A 23,394-nucleotide genomic window follows, 5' to 3' on the forward strand; every position below is an offset into this window, starting at 1 on the left:
AAGAGCGCCGCCCATCAAACACCAAGGAGCCCATGATGCCTCATCGTATCCCAGACCGCCCCTGGCAGGTTGTAGGGACAGATCTCTTTAACTGGAACAACCAGGACTATGTTGTGACCGTCGACTACTACAGCAGATTCTTCGAACTAGACAGACTTCACAGCACCACATCGGCAGCTGTTATCCACAAGCTAAAGGCAGCCTGTGCCAGGCATGGCGTCCCAGAGACCATAGTCTCGGACAACGGACCACAATACAAGTCTAAAGAGTTCGAGGCATTCGCCAAGTCGTGGGAGTTCACACACGTCACGTCAAGCCCACACTATCCGCAAAGCAACGGACTAGCGGAGAGAACCGTGAAGACGGCAAAATCACTCATGGACAAGGCTAAGGCAGACGGAAGAGACCCGTACCTAAGCCTCCTGGAGTATCGTAATACCCCAGTCGACAACTTCAAATCGCCGGCACAACTGTTGATGAGCCGCAGGCTACGCTCAACCCTCCCGAGCACCAACCAACAGCTGCGGCCAGGGATAGTAAGCCAAAAAGATGGACATGACAAGCGAGTGCAAAGACAACAGCACCAGAAGAAATACTATGACAGGTCAGCTAGACCGCTGCCCCCACTACATTGTGGTGAATCTGTCAGACTACAAGAACTTGGACGCTGGAGGCCAGCAGTAGTCATACAACCAGCTGACACTGCGCGGTCATACCACGTTCGCACCCAAGATGGACGCGAATACCGCCGCAACCGCAGGCACCTGAGGGACACGAAAGAGGAACACTTCCAGGACAGCGACGGTATGCCGAGTCCAGAGAGCGTCGATCAACCGCCGGAGACCAACGACCCTGAACTGCCAGAGGACTCAGAAGAGAACTCAGCTTCATACTACACCAGATCCGGCCGAGCAGTGAAGCCTCGGGACATTTTAGACCTATAAATGTACAGGGTGCAGGCGGATCGCTGCCCTATTATAACACCATTTGCCCAATTGAAAAAAAAAAAAAAAAAAAAGGGGGTGGTGAAATGTAACAAATATTAATGTATGCTGAAATGATGACTTACTATATGTGTTGAATCTATGACCTACTTACCTTGCTTAATTGTCGATATATTCCCATTTTGTTAGCAAGCTACTTCTACAAATAAGAACTGCATATGGTAAGAGTGTTGAGACACAACCAAATAAGCCATGAATACATACCTTATTCACAGCTGAAGTATTCAAATATTAAAGCAGACTATCCAGAATAAGAGGGCACACAATACGAACTGTAATACCTTGATACATGAATCTTTATGTTTAACATATTAATCCTACCTGTTTACATTGCCTGGTCCTGACACAGGTAACGCACTTGTTATTGTTTACAAAGAAACTCTTACAGAGTATTGCACAACCATTCCTAATTTCAATTTTGTTCATAGCTTATTAAGCTTTCTCTAAAAGAAGGAGGATGTAATATTCATGCTTTGAATATATCTTTACTATATTATTCATGCTGTGAATATATCATTTACGACAGGCGCGCCAGGCGCACCTTGCTTATGTATACCTGACCAGGGGTCCTCACAGGCAGTTGGCTGCCAGCCGTGAATGGAGTTACACTCATGCTGAACGATGCTTACCTTTGAATAAACATATAAACGCTATCTCCTCGTCCTGAAGATTATTCTATTTAATCGAATACGACAGGTCTTCATTTTACTCTACCTCTACCAAGAACAAATGCACTTAGGAGAACCGTAATGTATAGAGCTGCTGCAAACTGGAATTGTATACCTGTGAAGATAATTATTTTTTTATTTTTAAGAAAAAGTTGAAAAATGCTGTTATGAATAATTAAATACAGTTGAGTTACTGATTTATTTAGTTAGTATTGTTAGTTTAGTTAGTTAGTTTAGTTAGTATTGTATTTGTGGCTAGAACCTTTGTGTGTTTTTTTGTGTGAGATTTTAAAGATATTGAGAATGTACTTAGGTTAAATGTTTTTTTTATTTAATTTTTTTATTTTATTTTTTTATTATTTTTTAAACAAACATAATAAACAAATATGACAACACTCGATAAGATATACAAGCATTATTAACAGTGCACATCCAATAAAATCACCATATATACCCCCAATACCTGCTATCTAATACCCTACACACATATGCTCTAGCTCGTACCCCCCCCTCCCACATTTTTTCCAGGTATTTTTTCATTTTTCACACTATTGTTATTACATTAATGGGAAGGCGCAAGACCAAAAAGCGACATTCTATTGAATTAGAATGAAAGTTGTAGATCCTATGGCAATTAGCATAGGAAGATTAGGGTTACAAAGCTCATTTTGGGCAACCCGGTGGCTTAAGGGAGGGAGTCATACGCGTAGGATGTGTCTATGGAACACAGTCCTGTACGACTCTCGGTGGGAGGGGGGATTAGGGGATTTTTATTTGTATATATGTATGTTTTTAAGCTCGGCTCTCAACGGGACCTCAATAGTTGGATGTATATCTATTGTTGCTTCGCACTCCAGAAGCATTACCAACAACTACACAACAACATGTATAGATTATGGCTAGTTTGAATATAATCATCTGGAACACTGGGGGAATAAATAATCAACACAAACGCAAAAGCGTGCTCACACTGATGAAAAAAGAACAGGTTGACGTGGCTCTGCTAAGCGAAACGCACATTTTAGAGAAAGACATAGATATGTTAGCGGACAACACATATCATAACATTAGTCACTCTTCCTTTGGAACGAGAACTCGGGGAGTAGCCATAGTCGTTAGACGGAAGTTGAATATTGAATTGAAGGGAGTATGGTCTGATGCAGATGGTCGGATAACTATAGCTAAGATTGTACACAAGAACAAGAAAATAGCGTTGGTAGCGGTATACGCCCCAAATTTGTACGAAGTTGGTTTCTTCACTACACTTACCAAAGCAATGTTAGACCTTCCCGATTACTCATTTATAATTGGTGCGGATTTTAATGCCATTTGGAATCCAAGGATGGACAAATCTTACCCCTCCTTTTCCAACGAACAAAAAAATTCATCTAATGCATTAAAGGATTTGTCGAAGATTACAGGTGTAAATTACTTATGGTGATCACTTAACCCCACGACCCGGAAGTACTCTTGTCGATCTGCGAGACATAACACATTATCCAGAATAGATTATGTTTTTGCATCCCCGAGACTATTTGATAAATATGATGTGGAAATGATACCCAATGCATTATCAGATCACTGTTATTTACTCCTAAAAGGAACATTTGGTATACTATCTTCCTGAGCCCCAAGATGGAGATTTAACTCGATGCTGCTTAATAACAAGGAATTCATTACACAACTCAAAGAAGCTCTTACAGTATTCCTACGGAGGAATGCAAACTCGGTGCAGGACCCCAGAATATTATGGATGTCGGTAAAGGGAATGATCAAGGATTTCACTGATAGCTTTTCCTCCAAAATGCGCAAGAATCGATGCTCAAAACTGGCTGAACTGTTGATTCAACGCTTGAAACGCTTTACTCAACGTTATTTAATTATTTACAATACAAACAAACAACTCGATTCGACTGGAAAATCAAGTTAATGTACTGAAAAAAGAGATTAATGCCATATACAGACAACAATCGGAAATACAAATACGTAGCACAAGACAACAGCAGTACTCTCAAGGTTCTAAACCAAGTCACCTATTAGCTATGCGATTAAGAGTTAATGCAAAATTTGCAGATATAACTACCATTAGAGCACAACAAGTACTTGTTACAGACCCTGAAAAAATAAACGCGACATTCAAAGAATTCTACTCCAACTTGTATAAATCAGAAACGACCTTCGATCAAAATACATATCTTAATCAAATTAATCTCCCTAAACTTTCAGAGGATGACGCTAAACAGTTAGAAACACCGATCACACTAGAGGAACTCAAGAAGGCCATATCCGAAATGCAAAGTGGTAAGGCTCCTGGAAGAGACGGTATCCCACCAGAAATGTACCTCTCTTGTTGGGACATAATTGGACCCTTATTACTAAATATGATTTTATACTCAGTCAAGGAGGGGAACTTCCATAAGAACGACAATATTGCACTCATAACAGTCCTCCTTAAAAACAGACAAAGACCCCACCGAGTGCGGTAGTTATAGACCCTTAAGCCTCCTCTGAGCCGATATCAAATTGTACTCTAAGGTATTAGCCATCAGATTACAAAAGCATATGACGTCTTTAGTTCATCCGGACCAAACTGGCTTCATAAGAGGCCGCTTGATCACTGATAACATAAGACGATTACTGCACGTACTAGATGCTGACAAGGACGACACCATACCTAAGGCGATGCTGTCCCTGGATGCAATGAAAGCTTTTGACAGGCTGGAATGGTCGTATCTATGGGCAGTATTAGAAAGGATGGGGTTAGGGCGGTTAGGTGGCGTAGCGGAGATTGCGTTCGTCACCAACCCCGGAGCTGTGAGCTGGATTCGCCTGTTCGAATCCAGCTCACAGCTCCGGGGTTGTCACCAGCTTGGCTGGCCGTTTACACTAATACAATTGGCTGTATTAGAGGGTGGGAGAAGCTGGCGGGGTGGGTCCGGGTCGTTGTAAACAGCGACTCCTACAGTTCGGTCGGGGCGCCTGCTAAGCGCGGATAGGACCTGAGTGGGATAGTGTGATCCTTCCACACGCTACGCCCTCTCAGGGAGGATCCGCGCTGCCAGGTGAAAAGAAGCGGTTGATTGGCTGGACGTGTGTCGGAGGAAGCACGTGATAGCCTCCACTCTCCCAGATGATCTGACTGTGGGGGGTAAGTGCGCAGCGACCAGGAAGGGGATTGGGAATTGGCATACGACTAACATTGGGATGGGAGAAAATCGAAGGAAAATGGAGGGGGAAAAAGATCAATAAAAAAAAATAAAAAAGGATGGGGTTAGGTAAAGGTTTCATTGATATGATTAAAGTAGTATACAAAGACCCATCGGCCATGATTACAACAGGTATAATCATTTCCGGAATATTTCCGGTATCACGCTCAGCTAGACCTCTTAGTCCCGGACTATTCGATCTATCATTAGAGCCTTTAGCACAATATATAAGACAATCCCAATCCATAGAAGCAATCGTAATCAAGGGCACACAACATAAAATTTGTTTATATGCGGACGACGTAATACTGTTCATGCAAAACCCCAACACCACATTGCCTCATCTGCTCAAGTTGATTGAGGACTTTGGAGATTTATCGGGATTTAAGATAAATTGGCCGAAGTCGGCTTTCCTTCCACTTAACGCCCCTGCAAAAAAAAATATAACCCTCCCAGAAGAGATACCTATGGTAAAACACTTTAGATGTTTGGGAGTGGAAATATTCCCCACCATAAGACAAACGGTGAAGCACAATTACATAAAAATCCAAAACAAAATCAAAGACGACCTTGATAGGTGGTCAAAACTTAAAAACTCAGTACAGGCACGGATATCAATAGTTAAGATGGACGTACTACCTAGAATCAACTTCTTCAGCTCAATGCTACCGTTATCCCCTCCAGAGGGTTACTGGAAAAACTCCTCCACATACAAATTTATTTGGAATAACAAACCACCACGTATAAAAAGATCCACCGCACAGAGAAACAAAGCAGACGGTGGTATGGCATTTCCAGATTTTTTCCACTATTTTAAGGCGTACACTTTAAGACCATTGACAACATGGTTTGATCCCCAAGCATTAGTATCCTGGAGAAAATTTGAAGAAAATATAGTAGCCCCACATAGACTGAAGGACATAGCATACACTAAATTATCAATTAAGCAATGCGAACGGAAATTTGGCCCCATAATTACTCATGCGATCCAGATATGGCGTGAAACACAAAAAAAATATTCTAACCCACATAAATGGCATAATCATACTCCCTTATTCAATAACAATGCACTCTTGATTGGAAAACGACCTATAAGATTCCCTATATGGGAAAAGCAAGGCATACACTCATTAGGTGATGTTTTTAACAAACAGGGTTTTTGTAGTTATGAAGAAATACGCAAAATATTTAATCTCACCGAGTCCACAATTTTTTTTTACGCACAGTTATTGTTATGTTTGAAGTCTCACGGTGTTCCATTAAAGATACCAATTGAACACCACAGATACCACAAATTCTTCTATGAAAGAGAGACATCGAGAGGTTTTGTTTCAGATTTTATCATCAATTACTAACGTCCTCGTATGAAACCCTCCACCTAGACTCCGTCTGGAGGAGGGATATACCAGACCTGGAAAGTGATTTTGATTGGCAAGAAGCCTGGGCAAATGTTCGATTTACATCAAGGAACCCGGACCATCAACAAATAAATCTTAACTATATTCACAGGACATACTTGACTCCTATAAGACTGAAAAAATGGGTCTTAAACAAGACTCCAAATGCTCCTTATGTACAAATGGGGACGAGGGGACATTTATGCACATGTACTGGGACTGCCCACCAGTTAAGATATTCTGGAAAGAGGTGACCCAGCAATTATCAAATCTCTTAACTCTGAATATACCTGTACACCCCTCTGTATTACTGCTGAATGATGTTTTTGAGTGTGCAGTACATCCACAGCTAAAGAGATTGGTTTTATCGGGTATCACAGTGGCTAAAAAGCTGATAGCATCACGATGGTTCCAACCGGAAAAAATTTGCCGAAAGGTCTGGATTATTACATATCTCGATGTGATTTATCAAGAAATATCTACAGCAAGAATTTTGGGTCTCAATGAATCCAAAATGACAATGTGGTTAGAAGTGGTGGAGAAAATAAAAGCTAGCATATAATGGTAGTGTCTGGTTAGGAGCGAGGGATAATGGATGGATTATCCAATGGGGGGTCCGGGAGGGGGGGGGGTACGAGCTAGAGCATATGTGTGTAGGGTATTAGATAGCAGGTATTGGGGGTATATCCTGTATAAGACATTTAACTATATGGTGATTTCATTGGATGTGCACTGTTAATAATGCTTGTATATCTTATCGTGTGTTGTCATGTTTGTTTATATGTTTGTTTAAAAAATTATAAAAAAATAAAATACAAAAAAGAAGTTATGTGTTCGGACCCCAGGAAGAATAGTATTTCACCCATGGGTGTAGACTAATGGGGATCCATAAAATAAACAAATAAAGAAACCTTTCCCATCCCCATATCTCCACCAGTAGCCAGAACTGGTGTGAGCTTATGAACGATCAAACGGCTCAGTATTGTATCGTATTAGACTTTGCGTGTTCACGAACACCACAGCAACCAGAAGCGTAATCTGAAACAGGACGTGCACCCACACACACACAACTTGTACAACTTGTGTGTTATTATGGAATCCTAGTTCCTTGCAGGCTTGAACGTTGTCCAGTGCCGACCCTCAGTCCTCTAACAACCAGCTGAATCAGTTAGACCTCGAAGGTATGTTCATCCAAGGTCAGGCTGAGATGTTTACACTGCTTTAGTACATAGTACTGTACTCAAATGTCATGAATTAAAAAGGCACTAATCATGGCTATTATCAAGACAGTGGGAGTTGAACGCTGACAAGAGCACCCTGTTGAAATATTGAAGAGGCAGATGCTGGATGCTTCCAAACAAGTCAGGCTAAACACCAGCATTATGCTGACTTGTGTGCGTGGGGGTATCTGTTTGTGTGTGTTCTGCATCTTTGTGTGTGTGTTGTGTGCTATGTTGAAATGTACGTGGGTGTGTGCGCGTTTGTGGGGACGTGCATGGTCACATGACTGTGTGTGTGTGTATGTGGGAGTGCTAGTTGATTTGAATACACGCATAATATATGTATGCACGTGTGTAAGAGTGCGTGTGCCTACATGTATTTGCATGTGGATCGCAATGTAAGTATATGTTTCACGCTGATGTGTGTGTGTATGTGTCTCCCCTTAGGACGTGGAGGAGTTCCTGGAGCAGACCAGACAGATCAACATGTACTGCCACTTCGCCTGCGGCCTGGCAGAGCCCCGGTACATGGCCGTGGAGTCCTGGGGCAGCCTCCACAATACCCTGCTGGAGGCCCTGGACAACTACAATGAGGTCAATGCCGAACTCAACCTGGTGCTGTTTGAGGACGCCATGGCTCACATGTAAGGCAGAGCAGATGACAGGGGGCGGGGAGAGAGAGAGAGGGAGGGCAGCGGGGTGGGGAGAGAGAGAGGGAGGGCAGGTTGGTGGGGAGAGAGAGAGGGAGGGCAGGTTGGTGAGGAGAGAGAGAGGGAGGGCAGGTTGGCGAGGAGAGAGAGAGGGAGGGCAGGATGGTGGTGAGAGAGAGAGAAAGGGCAGGTTGGTGGGGAGAGAAAGCGGGAGGGCAGGAGGGTGGGGAGAGAGAGAGGGAGGGCAGGTTGGTGAGAGAGAGGGAGGGCAGGAGGGTGGTGAGAGAGAGGGAGGGCAGGTTGGTGAGAGAGAGGGAGGGCAGGAGGGTGGTGAGAGAGAGGGAGGGCAGGTTGGCGAGAGAGGGAGGGCAGGTTGGTGGTGAGAGAGAGAGGGAGGGCAGGTTGGTGGTGAGAGAGAGAGGGAGGGCAGGTTGGTGGTGAGAGAGAGAGGGAGGGCAGGAGGGTAGGGAGAGAGAGGGAGGGCAGGATGGTGGTGAGAGAGAGAGGGAGGGCAGGGGCTTGTGGTTGTTGTTGTGTAATCCGCTGTCGTCTTTGTCAATGTCATCACATTGTCGCCATCGGCGTTGCCGTAGTTGTTGTCGCCTCCATCGTTTTTGTTGATGTAATATGGGGTCATCCGTTTCAACTGAAATGGGCCCCACTCGCTAGCAGGGCCCCGGGTTGACAAAGCAAACACACAAAGTAATGTAAATCTCCAGGGTCTAGTTGAGCTGCGTCATGGTGAGTTTGGCACAGTGGCTACAGTAGCTTCATGCCTTATGTGCAAGACAAGTATACATTATATTTTCATTGGCTTCCTATTGTGATTCTTGGTGAGGGAGAATATAATACATCACAGCTTCAGAAGAGAGAGAGAGAGTGCATGTTTCAATTTATGTCCAAAGCCCGCTTTATATTCTCCTGTAAATGTACATGGGGGGGGGGGGGGGGGGGGGGGGGGGCGTTGTTAATATAAGATAAGGGCCCCATCTTGAAATTGCCCCCCTGAACCTTAAGGTTCCCATGGTTGACGTGATACTTTTTAGACAGGCTTTTTAGTAGGTGAACCTTTACACTAAGGACACACACTGCCAACGATGAAGAGGGATCAAGCGCAGCAGCTTTCATTCATTGCCAAAGAGGACGAGTGAGTACGAGTGGAGAGCAGCTAGAGATTACAATCCCTGTATGGATTCGCAAAGCGCTGCATCAATATGTTGGCCGGTCTATTTTCTTCCCCACCTTCCAAGAACAGATGCCCCAGCGGTGATAAAGTTTTAGCATGTTTCAATCAATTCCTTCCACGTGCACAGAAAGCTGTTCTCTAAAGCCTCACCCGTTGCATGTACAATGGTCCTCATTCTCGAATGGACAAACGAGAGAGTTACCAAGATATTCCTTCGTAACTCGATTTACGAATGGCTTGGTTTTGTAAATTTGTTCGTAGGATTTACGAACTCGAAAGGGTTTAACGGCTTCATTTGGGAGAAGTCCTTGGGGATTGTGGTCACTTCCATTCTACAGACATCCGCGGAATTAAATCATTATAATAAAAATAAATACGACTGTCTCGATGTATTGGTGTGCACTCGAGTTATATATTGTTTTTTTAATATTTATTTTTTAGCGTTTATCACAATTTTTTTTCTTTTTGTTCCTACTGGGCAGTCCAGTAGAGTAAGAGAGAGAGGAGGAACGGGAGACAGAGTGGGGGGAAGACATTCGGCAAATAACGACGGGTTTGGGAATCGAACCCGGGTCGGCCGTGCCGCGACTCAGCGCGTTATGGGGTTCGCCACTGGGGCGCCCCTTGCACCGAGTTTCAAGCAGTAGTCTGACTAGTTTGTTTTGAGATGTTTGTAATTTGGTTTTTAGTGCCTTTGAGGTGCTTTGGTACCATGAGGTGCAAGCATAGTCGTAGTACCCTTGAATGAGTGCTCCTGCCAGAGTCTTCAGGGTATTCTTGTTTACCAGAGAGGAGATCCGGTACATCGAGTTCGTTGGTTGACTTTTTTTATTACATTGGATGCCATTTTGTCACAGGAAAGATTAGCCTCTAGGATGGAACCCAGGTAGGTAATTTCATCTTTCCTTGTGACAATATTGTCACCCACTGTAACTGAGAAGCCGTCAGTCTTGCTGAGTTTGTTATTTGAACCGAAGAGAATGGACTCTGTTTTGCACATGTGTAATGATCGTTTGTTATCGGCGAGCCATATGCAGATTTTGCCTAGTTCCGAGCTGAGTGTTTTTTCAACCTGTAACTTGTTCTTGTCAGAGACCAGCAGGGCTGAGTCGTCCGCAAACAGGAACAAGTTGCAGTCACAAGCTGACGACATGTCATTTGCATAAATTAGGAACAGTAGTCACTAAAGAAAATTTTAATTCTATTTTCAGAACGGTAGAGGCCGATTTAGATAGATGGATACAAATTCCAAACTACATACAGTCTCGATTCTCAATAAGTAAAATGAATGGTTTGCCACGCATCAACTTCTACAGCTCCATGATCCCTCTGTCACCTCCAGTTGGGTATTGGGACAGGCTGCACTCAATGCTGTCTAAATCTATTTGGAAGGGTAGACGCCCTCGTATAAAATGTTCTACCTTACAACATGTGAAATGTGCAGGTGGCCAGAAAATATCCCAAATGTAAAATTGTATTTCTGGGCTTTCATTCTCCGCCCGCTACACTCTTTGTTAAACCCAAGCTCATCGGCAGCCTGGCGCCCATTAGAGGAGACTCTAGTGTCTCCCCATAGGTTACAAGACCTATTCTACTCTAATATCCCATTCAAACAGTGTTTGGTCCAATTATATCACAACTAATTTCAGTATGGCGCACACCAAGATCAATCCTAAATTCCACCCCAATATCCCATTATTCCATAATTATGCTTTACTTTTGGGAAGGCGGCCTGTCTCATATCCTAACTGGTCTGACAGAGGGATACACACATTATTCCAATATTACGAAAGATTTTAGCCTCCGTACATTTCAGGAACTACAGCAACAGTTTAATCTCATGGGGACTATTTGCAGCTTCGATCTGCCTTGTGTGCTTATGGAGTTCCCTGGGGGGAATAAATACCTCTGCATCCAATACATAGCATATATACAGGTCAATCTACTCAAGCAACACTGAAGCCAAGTCCGATTGACACCATATGGAAAAAAGATTTATCACTAACTAACTTTGAAATGGATTGGGCCAGAGTCTGGACCAACATATAATTCTCATCAAGAAACCCAAACCACCAAATGATACACTATAATTTTACTCTCAGAACGTACTGTACCTCACGCAAACTATTTCAGATTAAAGTTTTTCAATCCCCAAACTGCACCCTCTGCCCCCAGGGGGCTCCTGGTACTTTTTTCCATATGATTTGGGAGTGTCCGGAAGTATTACATTTTTTGGAACTGTGTATCTTCATGTCTGTCCGACATATTGAATTGCTATGTACCCTGCTCTCCATTACTTCTATTGTTGAATGATGACTCCAAGTTGAAATTCTCATTACAACAACGCCGGCTCTGGCTGGCTGGCCTAACAGCGGCTAAGAAAATGATTGCCTTGCGTTGGCAGGCCCCACATTCACTGTCGAAACAGCAGTGGTTACTAGCCTATTGGGATATAATTTATATGGAACAGTCCGTTGCACGAATACATGGGGCAAAACAAGAAAATTTAACTGTTTTAGCTAATGCTGCTGAAACTATAAAGTCGCTACTTTAGCCACTGTTGGCCTGTTGTTGCTCATTGGAGACATTAGGGTGTGTTATTTGTAGGCCGGTGAATGGTGTTCTTCTGGGAGACCCGTGGCTTGTGCTCTCGGTCGCTTGTGGTGGGCATGCCCACAACGCAGGGCCCGGGGTGCCTTTTCAGAGAAGTCCTGTGGGAGGGGAGGGCGGTTGCTTGATATGTCCTGTGTGTTGTTATGTGTGTTGTTTCCTAGGGCTGTTAAGTTGAATCGATTTAATCGATTGATAGCCCTAGTTGTTACCTGCTGATTGATTATGATTTAATGAAATAATATTAAAAAAAATTTATTAAAAAATGTGATACAAAATAAAAATAAAGATTTATATGGCATTTGTTAATCTATTCTTCGTCTATTCCACTATATCCGCGCGATTGGTTTTAGTTCCTATTTATTTAGTTTGCAGTGTGTGTGTGTGTAATGCTCACGATGTCTCATTGAGTCATGACTATAAATGCAAAACGTAATTGTTAATGATACAAATATTGTCGTATTTATCTTTATTATAATTATTTAATTCCGAGGATGTCTGTAGAATCTACTTGAACGCAATCACTAACTATTTATCCCAAATTAAGCCTTTTACCAGTTTCATCACTTTGTAACTGTGCATTGTATGTTACTATTGCACTTTACTGTTACATTTGCACTCTGGTTGGATGTTGTATTGTACTTGTGCTGTATAATGATGACAATACATTTGAATCTAATCTAATCTCATTTTGATTCGTCTGTTGAATATTTCCCCCATACGGGCCAGCACGGAGCAGACACAATGGCTAGCCTATCCTTATAAGGAGCTGGCGGGGCATTTCTGTATGCAAATGAAGGTGTATGAGAACATGCTTCCAGTTTAAGAATGAGTGACCTTTTTCATTCATGGGAACCGAGCTGCGATGATTTTGGCCACCTACGAAGCGTTCTGGAGGCGGATTTTTGTAAATGTGTTAGTACAAACTTTTTACCAAAATAGTTACAAAGATACTTATGAACATGTTCGAGAATGAGGTCCAATGTTGATATACAAAATTGGTGGTCGTTTTTGTGTTGTGTTTTGAATTTGAAAGCCACACCCCCATTCCACTAAAAGTAATCCAAGTAAATAATTCCATTAGGGCTTTTTAACACTATGCTTAGCCCTAGATTAAAGGTGCACTTCACCAAAAAACAATGCATTTTTATTTTGCACATAATCTCACACACATCCAAAAACTCTGAACCGTTTTGTACACATTCATTTAGTTTGACAGTTATTGAGAGTAAAGTATGAATATGGTTGCCAGTGATGTCATTGGGGACATTGAATCCTTGTGTTGTGTTAATTACAGCTCCATGAAATGATGTACTGTAGATGAAGAAATAGCAACACTATGTCTTATAGGAACTGCTACTTTATAATTGCATTGAGCTAACAAAAGGAATGGCCCTGGTGACACGCATATGATTCTTAGATTTCTTATACTTATACTTTAAGAAGCTAGCAAAACAAAGTATTAATCATTTCATAATCATAACCATTAACCTTTTGAAAATGCAAAGACCCACATTGCCCCGTTTTCCCTTATCAGGCCCCAGGACTGTCATTAACCTTACAGAATGTTTCCTGGAAATAAGTAAATCAACTGCCATGCTGCATACCGCTATGACATGAATATCATACGCACTTGACATGCCTGAGTGGGCATCCCAGTGCGTATGATGGAGATTTCATTGTGCGTAAAATGCTAAACGCATCGTCATCATTTTCAACATTCCATTCTACATCTGCAAACAGACTCATCTAGGTCCTGTCTATATTGTGATGTCCTCTTTAGGCTAATGGTATGCTTAATAAGCGTGAGTGCTTGGTGACATTATTGAATGTGCTGTACATGTATTGAATCATGGCACTATTAAATGTGTGAATTGTAAAACCCTCGGTTTACAGTAGGTTAACTGGGGTTCACTTTATGTGTGTGAAAAGGGGTAAAGGTAGTCCAGGGCAAAGTCTTAGTAGGGTAATTGTGTGCTTTTCTGAATTCACCAGAACTAGATTATTATTTTTTGAATACTTAGGTGGCTGTAAATACAACTGAGTGGAATTGATGATGATGATGATGATGATGGTGATGATGACAATGACGATGGTGTTGATGTTGATGCGTTATGTAACAGTAGTGGGTGTGTTTACTGTATATGCGTGTGTGTGTGTGTATGCATGCGTTTATATGTATGTGCATACCAGACTGAGTCAGTGTGTGTGAGTCAGCGCATCTCTCCTCCTATACCTTCCTACCTCCGTCATATTTCCATGTACCTCCTATCTCATTATGGAATCCTATTATCCCCCCCCCTCTCCCCCTCCCTCCCCCCCCCCCCCACACTTCACCCCCCCCCCTCTCACCTAGCTGCCGTATAAACCGGATCCTGGAGTCTCCGCGGGAAATGCCCTGCTCGTCGGCGTGGGCGGGAGTGGTAAACAGAGTCTGACCCGATTGGCTGCCTTCATATCTAACCTGGAGGTGTTCCAGATCACCCTGACGAAAGGCTACAGCACTCTGGATCTCAAGGTTCACTGAGGAAACACACACACACACACACACACACACACACACACACACACACACACACACACACACAAATGGAACATTTATTTTTTTGCCCACATACAATGATACAGGGGACATAAACATTATGAATGCAGTCAGCCATTAAGAGACCTGCCAGTTACATTATGTACCCAATGGACAACCATACAACATAATTAGGCAGATAGTGTAATAACACACAGCATCCACAAGGGTACGGAAAGCAGCGTCTCTGTGCAGCTGCCAATGATCACAGATACAGAACACTACATTATACCAGTAATACCAAGCTACCTCCTTGGCTCTCCTCCCAGTGAGATCAGCCAACTGAAGGTTTATGGATACTTGCAACACACACAGGTGTGCGTGGATGCGCACACACACACACACAAAACATTAACTCAGACAGACAGACACACACACACTGGTTTTATATAATAATAATAATAATAATAATAATAATAATAATAATAATAATAATAATAATAATAATAATAATTATTATTATTATTATTATTATTATTATTATTATTATTATTATTATTATTATTATTATTATTATTATTATTATTATTATTATTATTATTATTATTATTATTATTATTATTATTATATTGGCCATGGTTATTATCTTAAATATCAATTGAATGGTAACAAAAAGGTGAAAAAGAGGAACATGTGTGTAAGTAAGTGTTCATAAAGTTGTGTAGTGTAAGTGTACAGGCACATGATTTGAATGTGATTTTTAGCTGTTTAATATGGAGGAGAGAATCTAGTGGTAAAAAAACTAAATGGTAATACGTAGCCAAATCCACACATGGCAACATGACAACATGACATCTCTCTGATTTCCCAATTTAATCTCTCTCTCTCTCTCTCTCTCTCTCTCTCTCTCTCTCTCTCTCTCTCTCTCTCTCTCTCTCTCTCTCTCTCTCTCTCTCTCTCTCTCTCTCTCTCTCTCTCTCTCTCTCTCTCTCTCTCTCTCTCTCTCTCTCTCTCTCTCTCTCTCTCTCTCTCTCTCTCTCTCTCTCTCTCATCCAGAGTGACCTGGCAGCCCTCTACATGAAAGTGGGTGTGAAGAATGTTGGCACGGTGCTCTTAATGACTGACGCCCAGGTGGCAGACGAGAAGTTCCTCGTTCTGGTCAACGATCTGCTGGCGTCAGGTGATTGGCGGGCCGGGCTTCTTGGCTAATCACTGCACGTGTCACAATGTCTGTAGCAGGACCCACGTACAGCACAGGCACACGGTGGAGAAGAATGCAGGAAAATACAGGATGCAGGAAAACAAGCAAGAGTAGAGCACGTGGAGACGAGATACAAAGATGAGGATAGACTCGCTAATAGCACTAGAGAACACTTGAAACACGTAGTAGAGACTACTTACAAGACAATGACAACACGACACAGGGCAGGGAGAAGAAGGACAATATGAGAAACACCTGGGGTAAAGTACATACTAGAGGCACCTGGGAGGGGAAACAGACTGCAAATAACTACAGGAAACAAGCGCAAATTCGCAATGAATGAGTAAATAATCATTGCATTTATATAGCACTTTTATAGACACTCTCAAAGAGCTTTTTACAATGTAGCGTGGAAATTGCCTCCTTCACCACCATTGTGTAGCAGCCAACCTTGGGCTACGCAGGCTCAATGGATATCATACACTGGCACCAGGCACACATCACACTACACAATGGCTGAAAGGCTCAGGAGACAGGGATTGATATTGAGGGGCGACAGTGGTTCAGGAGGTAGAGCAGTCATCTGGTAATCCAGAGGTTCCCGGTTCGATTCACGCTCCTCCCGGGCAGCGTGTCATGTGTCGATGTGTCCTTGAGCAAGACACTTAACCCCTAATTGCTCCCGATGAGCAGGTTGGCACCTTGCATGGTTGCCTCCGCCATCAGTGTGTGAATGTGTGAGTGAATGGGTAAAATGTGAGGAAAAAATTGTAAAGCGCTTTGGATAAAAGCGCTATATAAATGCAGCCATTTACCATTTTATTTACCATTTGATATCAGCTAATTAAGGGGGGTGGATGATTGTTTCGTCTTGATGTCAAAGACCTGTTTGGGAATTTGGCCGGGAACCCTTTTGCAATAGGCCACACCCATTGCCCTTTTAGCCAATTGGCATGCCATGAAAACACACACACACACACACACACACACACACACACACACACACACACACACACACACACACACGCGCGCGCGCACACGCACACACACACACACACACACACACACACACACACACACTTGACCTTCACGCCACATCTCAGTCCCCTAGGGCAAAACCTGTGGCCGCTAGAGAGTGGAAAGATGTTTGTGGACCAACCCGACCGACAGAGAGTCCTATAGAGCTGCCAGTTGTAGCTAGTGGGACAGACAGAGAACCCATGGAAACAACTAAGCTAGACAGATGACACATGGAAACAGCTAGACATGACGTGACTGGGAGGGTGCAGAGGGTGACTATTATGAGAGTGAAAATCCTCCCTTTTCCACACGATAACAAACAATGACAACTAGTGTCATCATATTACTCATCAGATTACTCATCGCATTACTCATCACTAATTACGCCACTCGTCGATACAACAGTGCCTATGAACACTGCACTCCACCACGCCTGTGATACTACACACTGTTGACACATATTATTTTCTAAACTAAGTCTTGTTGATGAAATACAGTCATTCTTTTTGAGGGTTATCACTGCTGACGACGGGGGGGAGGGGGGAACCCTTGTATCTCCACAATGGTCAATTTGTCCGATTTCTTTTAATTAAAGTATTAAAGTTATAGATTGGGTTTTCATGGTCCTTGTGGTCTTGAGACCTGCTCACAACATCAAGAAGCATGTAAAGCAATTCTACTGAAAACAGGAAAATCACCCAAACTGGAGATACAACTGCCATATGTCGAAATATACAGTATATCGACATCTCCTCCCCCATGTACGGTGTTCCTGAGGGTGTGAGGGCCCTGCATATGGTACAGAGTATCAGTGTGGCTCCCGCTGCTGTCAACACCGGCATGAGTGAGGCAAGGCTCCTAGCGGGTGGAATGTTCTGGAGGGAGGTGCCGGGTTACGCTTAGCAACAGATGCCTGATGAACAAGCCCCCGTGTTATCCTCTGATCACTAGGGAAAGATACCATCATCACAGCCGGCTGTGAAATATTCAAACTCATGTTCCAAGGGAAACCACCCAAAGGCTTGGGGGACTTGAGATTTGAAATGTTCAGCAAGCGGGCTGCAGCAGGGAAAATCAGCCCTGAGAAACTGCCCCCGACTACAGCAGCAGCAGCACAACATTCTCTCCAGGCATATCTCCAAACCAGAGACTGGCTTCTACTACAAAGTCCATCACTGGATGTTCTGGACTATGGCTGGAAACTGGGAGAAGAAGGCTATGCACCAATCCTTACCACAGACCCCATTGCCCCAGACTATCTCCTGAAATTCATCAGCTGCAACTGTGAGCGAGACTGCAGTACATGCAGGTGTTGCTGTAAAAAACAGGGGGTCAAGTGCATATTTGCTTGTGGCAAGTGTAAAGGAGAGTGCCATAACAACCAGACAGACAAAAAAATGAGTGAGGAAGATGAGGAGTTGGCTTAGTAAAAAAAAACTAAAACCATGTATCAATAATGCACATTTCTATGTAACGTTACATTTCTCTTGGAATAAAGTAAAAAATATATGTTCTTATGGAAAAAATTTGTTTTTGACTAAAAAAAACAAATGGTTGGAATAGATTCAGCGCCCTGAAAAACCCTAGTTAGACACCACACAAATTAATATTTGATTTTTCATATTTTTCACCCAAGCCCTCTGGGTATACCAATATTTTATGGCCAGGGAGCCAATTTTACTCAAAACTAATGGTTGGAATAGATTCAGCACCCCTGAAAACACCTAGTTAGTCACCCCACACGTTAATATTTGATTTCTATTTATTTCATATTTATCGCCCAAGCCCCCTGGGCTCCTTAACTTTGATTGGCTCTCCAGAATTTTCCCAGAGGATTTGGGTTTGAATAAATTGAGAGGTGTTAGTAGACACCTATAGGAACACTTTGGTGAAGAAAGCTATTGGTAAGAAATTTTTTCACAGATGGTCCAAACATCTTGCTAAAATTCCCTAACTATATGGCACATCATTGGATTGGATTGGGTGGGCATGTGCATCAGAAAAAAAGTCCGGTCCGGGGTTTTCCCTTCTCTGGCAAGCAGTATCTGTTACCACATTCACTGGGGAGGCTGGGAGCAGCTTTCGATTATGTGTTTTGGACTATAACGTTCGATCAATAAACACGATCAATATTTGGAATGGCGATCAGGAATTGGATTAATCTTTTTGCAGAACATCTGATGTGAGGTAAGGACTCTATTTGACCAGTATTGGGTTAATCAGATGTTTTTTTCTCAGCCATCGCAGCGTGTCTGTGTGTGTGTATGACGTTAGCGCTGACCAGGTCATGGATAATAGATTTTTCAGCCCGCTTCTCTAGCGTGCATAAGTACACATATACTATCGATAATCTAGCGTTTATTTGAAAACTATTCATAAATCAGCCAAAAAATTACAACGTGTTTTGTGTATTCCACTAAAGAGCTATTATCGCGGAATTTCTCTGGAATTACTAGAACTCTCCAAAACTATACTCATATTCAAAACGGTATAAAATGGAAATGTACCAATGAAAAAACAATCCGTTTAGTACATGTTGACTGCAAGCAAGTCATTGATAAGCGAGGGGTGTTTTAGACCCATAGCCATAATTTAAGATATAGTTTAAGCCTTCGCAAATTTCCCTGACCTCCCATTGACTTCCTTACTGGCACTCTAGCCCATATATGGTCAAAGGGGCGTGGCACTCAACGTGTTAAATGGTGCTTGGATGGGGTCTGTTTGTTCATGTGAGTTTGTTTGTATGAGTTTTTAGGCGGTGCTCGGGTGGGGGTTTTCTGTTTGTTCATTGGTTCAGGCGTGGGTTTGCTCGATCGCCTCCTCAGTCACACAGTTGGCTAAGTTGCAAAGCCGACATTGTCATCCACAACCATGTGCCATTCCAAGCTTGCATAAAACTGCCGCTGTACTTATTAAAATGTGTACAATGTTTCGACTCTACACATTCACCAAATATCATACATCTCTATGAGTAACTACATTCTGGAGATGTACAGTACGCATACTCCAAAAACCAAAAAAAACTACATATTGATGAGTGTTAGTCTACCAAACAGTCTGAGATCATTTCAGTTTTAAGAAATTTTCTTCTGCAGTGTATATCTTCTCTTCCACCCGCGCGTGTCCTCGTCCCGGTGGAGCCTATTCACACCATTACCTTGAACATAAACAGGAAGGTACCTTGAGACTGACATTGGGCGCCTGTGTCTTTTAGAGGTAAGTGGCATCCTGTCAACTCACCGCGGGTCCCTGGCCGTACTGCTTGTGTATTCCAGGAGAGATCCCGGACCTGTTCTCAGACGACGAGGTGGAGAGCATCATCGGTGCCATGAGGATACCGGTCCGCAACACAGGGCTGATGGACACGTCGGAGAACTGTTGGAAGTTCTTCATCGACCGGGTTCGCAGACAGCTCAAGGTGACACAGTTGAGACAGAACAGACAACAAAGACTAACTTCCAAAAAAACTAAAGGTTTTCCGTCGTATCCGTCTCGCGGGATTCCTCGATCTCCACTCCCCCGCTCCTTAACCCTGTCACTACCACACTACAGACGGTTAACCCTTTCACTACCACACTACAGACGGTTAACCCTTTCACTACCACAATACAAAGGGTTAACTCTTTCACTACCACACTGCATACAGTTAACCCTTTCACTACCACACTACAGATGGTTAACCTTCTGTAGTGTGGTAGTGAAAGGTTAACCGTCTGTAGTGTGGTAGTGAAAGGGTTAATATATAAATAGCATGCCGCACCCCGCTCTAATATATAATTCAAATGGAGAAACTCGGGTGAAGCATATTTGCGATGATGCCCTTCCTCCAGACGGTATGAATGTAGAAGTCAGTACTGAGTGTCATTCATGTGCCTGTCCCTTTAAGTGAAAGTTTTTTTTTTTTTTTATGTACATGCAGATGTCAATCAACTCAGTATAGACAAGCCTTAAAGGTCCCCTATCTTATAAATGGCCTTTTCCAGTGGTTTGCATTGTTTTTTTTTTAGCAATGTGGGGTTGTACCAACACTGACTAGGTGTGAAATTCTCATTCAGGCGGATTCCTCCAGTTCAGCTGTGACAAGTTCCTCCCCCACTAAACCAAGCCATTCTGAATTTAGCGTATCTGTGACATGTACGAATTCTGATCTGCATACCTCAGCTCCTTCTGTGGTTGTAGCCACCGCCCACAATCAACAATTCGCTCAACAACGGAGCGAGTGGGAATAATGCGGAATCTGTTTCCCTGTCACTGACACTTCCTCAAAAGAGAGCAAGAGAGAGAGAGAGGGAGAGACAGACAGATAGAGAGAGGGATAGAGAGGCTCATACGGTGCAACTAGTCTCGGAGCGATCTCTCCTCTGTCTCTCCCCCTGCATTTACACACACTCGCAACTTGAGCCGCTCACACACGCACGTGCTCTCGGAGCGATCTCTCCTCTCTCTCTCTCCCTCTCTATCTCTCTCTCCCTCTCTCTATCTGTCTCTCTCTCTCTCTCTCTCTCTCTCTCTCTCTCTCTCTCTCTCTCTCTCCCTCTCTCTCTCCCCCCAAAGTTATCTGCCAGTGCAGGTGGGTGACTGTCACTCAAAGCGCTTTGCGAGTATGGGCGGAGCCCAGCCAAAAACAGCTTGGAATCTGGCAGGGCAGAAAATGGTGCACCAAAGTACTTAATAAAAAATACAAAACAATGCATTTTATTGAAAAAAAACGTACAGATGTGTTCCATAGACTCACAGGAATAGTGTAAAATTGCCCAAATAGTGAAAGAAATAGCAAAATAGTTCCCCTTTAATTGATTGAAGTTCATGAAGGGTTATGTGCAATAATGTGTAATCCCGTCGACAATTGTGGCCCAAGGGCAGGAACGGTGAAATCACAGATTTCAGTGGAGTGGAGAGTCCATTAGTGTGTATGAGGAGCATGACTATCAAAGAAATGGCCATAAGTTGAGATAAAAGTGTCCAATTCCATCAATTTACAAAAGGTTGATGGTAAAACATGGCTTCTACACTCTAGTTTTTAACATTCCGCCATTCATTCCTATGGAGCTATTTAAAGTAGATTTTTTTCCAGAACCCTGCGGTGAAACATTCCAAAAAGTAATAGCAACTTGAGTTGGACCAAGCCAACTATGTGGTGTGAAAGATCTGGGAGGAGTTAGCGGACACAAATCTGATAATATAGATAATAGTAGTGTGGTGTGACCTGGGTCGGAAAAACGGCGCACAAACCCTTTGTGGATCCCGCCCTAAGTTTTCATAGCAAAGCTGTACTGTAACTGCCCCTCTGGAAACACCTCTTATCCACAACCACAACTCAACTTTTGTATCTATCATTAATTTATACGTGTACATAACTGGCAAAACACGATACCATTTCATCCTCAGTTCCGCCTCTTAACCAAGAACGTTGAATGAATTAGGAATTCTCTTTCAAACCACTCTAATGCTGTGGCTGTTGTTCAATTGTTGTGTTTTCCCTCAGTGCTCCAGAGCCCAGTGTGTAACTTTTACATATAAATTAACGTTACATTTAAGCCCTCGCCAAATGAGTTTACACAATGCTGATTAATCGCCTATCACCACCGGGGGGCTCTCTCTGTACTTCTTAGTATCCCGGAGGAGTGTCTGTGTAGACGTTCCCGCACCGGTAGAGATTTGTGATGTGACGATTCATCGATTTGCATCGGTGCGGCGGCATAAACGTTCACGATGCGAGTGCACCGGTGGAATAAGTCCGCATCGGCTACAATTCAGGCTGAACTCGCGATGCATCTTGTTGTAGCGTCTTTGCATCGGTCAAAACCGATGCATTCATATAATTTCCTCTCATCCACTTCTGTCAGCAGTGCACTGTGACTGCACACAGCAGATACTATTGCTTCGCTACTACAGAAGGTGAGAGCCGCGTCACAGTTATCAACAACAAACAGTGGAAGTCGAGGAGGAGACATGAATAGAATTGATCAACTGGCTAACGCTAGTAGCCTCTGGCTAACGGCAGTTAGCCGTTCAGCTAACGCTAAACTACAGTGTCTAACTAACTAACTAACTAACTAACTAACTAACTAACTAACGTGACTCTGCAACACCAGTTCCATTAGTGAGGAGGGGGGGGGGGGGGGGGGTATATTGAAGACGCTTGACAACAGGTTCAAAGATAACTTCACATTTATTGGCAATTCGTTTCCTTATATCGCTTCGGTACCAACTATGTTGACAAAATGCAATCCTGCTCAGCTACGGAGCATCAGAACGCTCGCTCGCTCGCTCTCTCTCTCTCTCTCTCTCTCTCTCTCTCTCTCTCTCTCTCTCTCTCTCTCTCTCTCTCTCTCTCTCTCTCTCTCTCTCTCTCTCTCTCTCTCTCTCTCTCTCTCTCTCTCTCTCTCTCTCTCTCTTCTTCAATGATTTAAAGTGGCCAAATGTTACAATATAAATACTAATTGGATAGTTGATGATAAACATTTAATTTCATTATCTGAAATATTATAAAATCATTAAGTCTGCTATAAGCCATTATCCCTTTGTGTGTGATTATTATTGTCTCACAGTAGTGTGTATACATTGTGTGTGTGTTTTAGCTAAAGTGGATAGAAACACAGTACTATGCAAAAGTCTTCTTAGGCACCCAAGAGTTTTTATATAAATTGTCTTACAGTAGATTGTTTTATTTTTAATAATAATATAAGCTGCATATAAGGAATACAACCA

General features: G+C 42.9%; 1 protein-coding gene across 1 annotated transcript in view; it reads left to right on the forward strand.

The window, feature by feature from the left end:
* dnah9 (dynein, axonemal, heavy chain 9) overlaps positions 1-23,394 on the forward strand; it is a gene marked incomplete at its 5' end in the record, with an annotated part of 366,889 nt that overhangs the window by 173,993 nt on the left and 169,502 nt on the right. The window contains 5 exon segments of the mRNA XM_084323040.1: positions 7,943-8,139; positions 14,298-14,326; positions 14,329-14,459; positions 15,519-15,642; positions 19,959-20,101. Of these exon segments, the coding sequence (XP_084179166.1) occupies positions 7,943-8,139; positions 14,298-14,326; positions 14,329-14,459; positions 15,519-15,642; positions 19,959-20,101 (624 nt within the window).

The sequence above is a fragment of the Notolepis coatsorum genome (assembly GCF_963971535.1).
Source record: "Notolepis coatsorum genome assembly, chromosome: 10".
Lineage (NCBI taxonomy): Eukaryota > Metazoa > Chordata > Actinopteri > Aulopiformes > Paralepididae > Notolepis > Notolepis coatsorum.